General features: G+C 40.8%; 1 protein-coding gene across 1 annotated transcript; it reads left to right on the top strand.

Moving 5' to 3' along the window:
- Positions 1–7: 7 nt before the first annotated feature.
- LOC111787300 (ubiquitin carboxyl-terminal hydrolase 5-like) lies at positions 8–422 on the top strand (the record flags this gene model as incomplete). The annotated part of the gene is made up of 2 exons (XM_023667348.1): positions 8–143; positions 219–422. Coding segments are annotated over exons 1-2 (333 nt in total), but the record flags the coding sequence as incomplete, so codon positions are not given.
- Between the last annotated feature and the right edge of the window lie 7 nt (positions 423–429).

Genomic DNA, 429 nt, shown 5'->3' with positions numbered 1-429 from the left:
AGGGTGAGCTTGCTATGGCATTTGGTGACTTGCTTAGAAAGCTATGGGCTCCTGGACGGACATCCGTTGCTCCTCGTCCATTTAAAGCAAAACTTGCTCGATTTGCACCCCAATTTAGTGGTTATAATCAGCATGATTCCCAGGTTTATTTCTCACGTAATCTTACTATTTTCACAAATTATTGTATTGGATCAAGAAATCAAGAAGCCTTATTGCAGGAACTTCTAGCATTTTTGCTTGACGGTCTACATGAAGATCTGAATCGTGTAAAGCACAAACCCTATATTAAGTCCAGAGATGCAGATGGCAGACCTGACGAAGAAGTTGCAGATGAATATTGGGCGAACCACATTGCTCGTAATGACTCCATAATTGTCGATGTGTGCCAAGTGTGTAAAATTACCTATTTCCACTGCAAGCTAGTTATTT

This window comes from Cucurbita pepo, unplaced genomic scaffold (assembly GCF_002806865.2).
Source record: "Cucurbita pepo subsp. pepo cultivar mu-cu-16 unplaced genomic scaffold, ASM280686v2 Cp4.1_scaffold009590, whole genome shotgun sequence".
NCBI classification, from domain to species: domain Eukaryota; kingdom Viridiplantae; phylum Streptophyta; class Magnoliopsida; order Cucurbitales; family Cucurbitaceae; genus Cucurbita; species Cucurbita pepo.
Note: the sequence above shows the minus strand (reverse complement) of the source record. Positions and strands in the feature narration are given on the sequence as shown.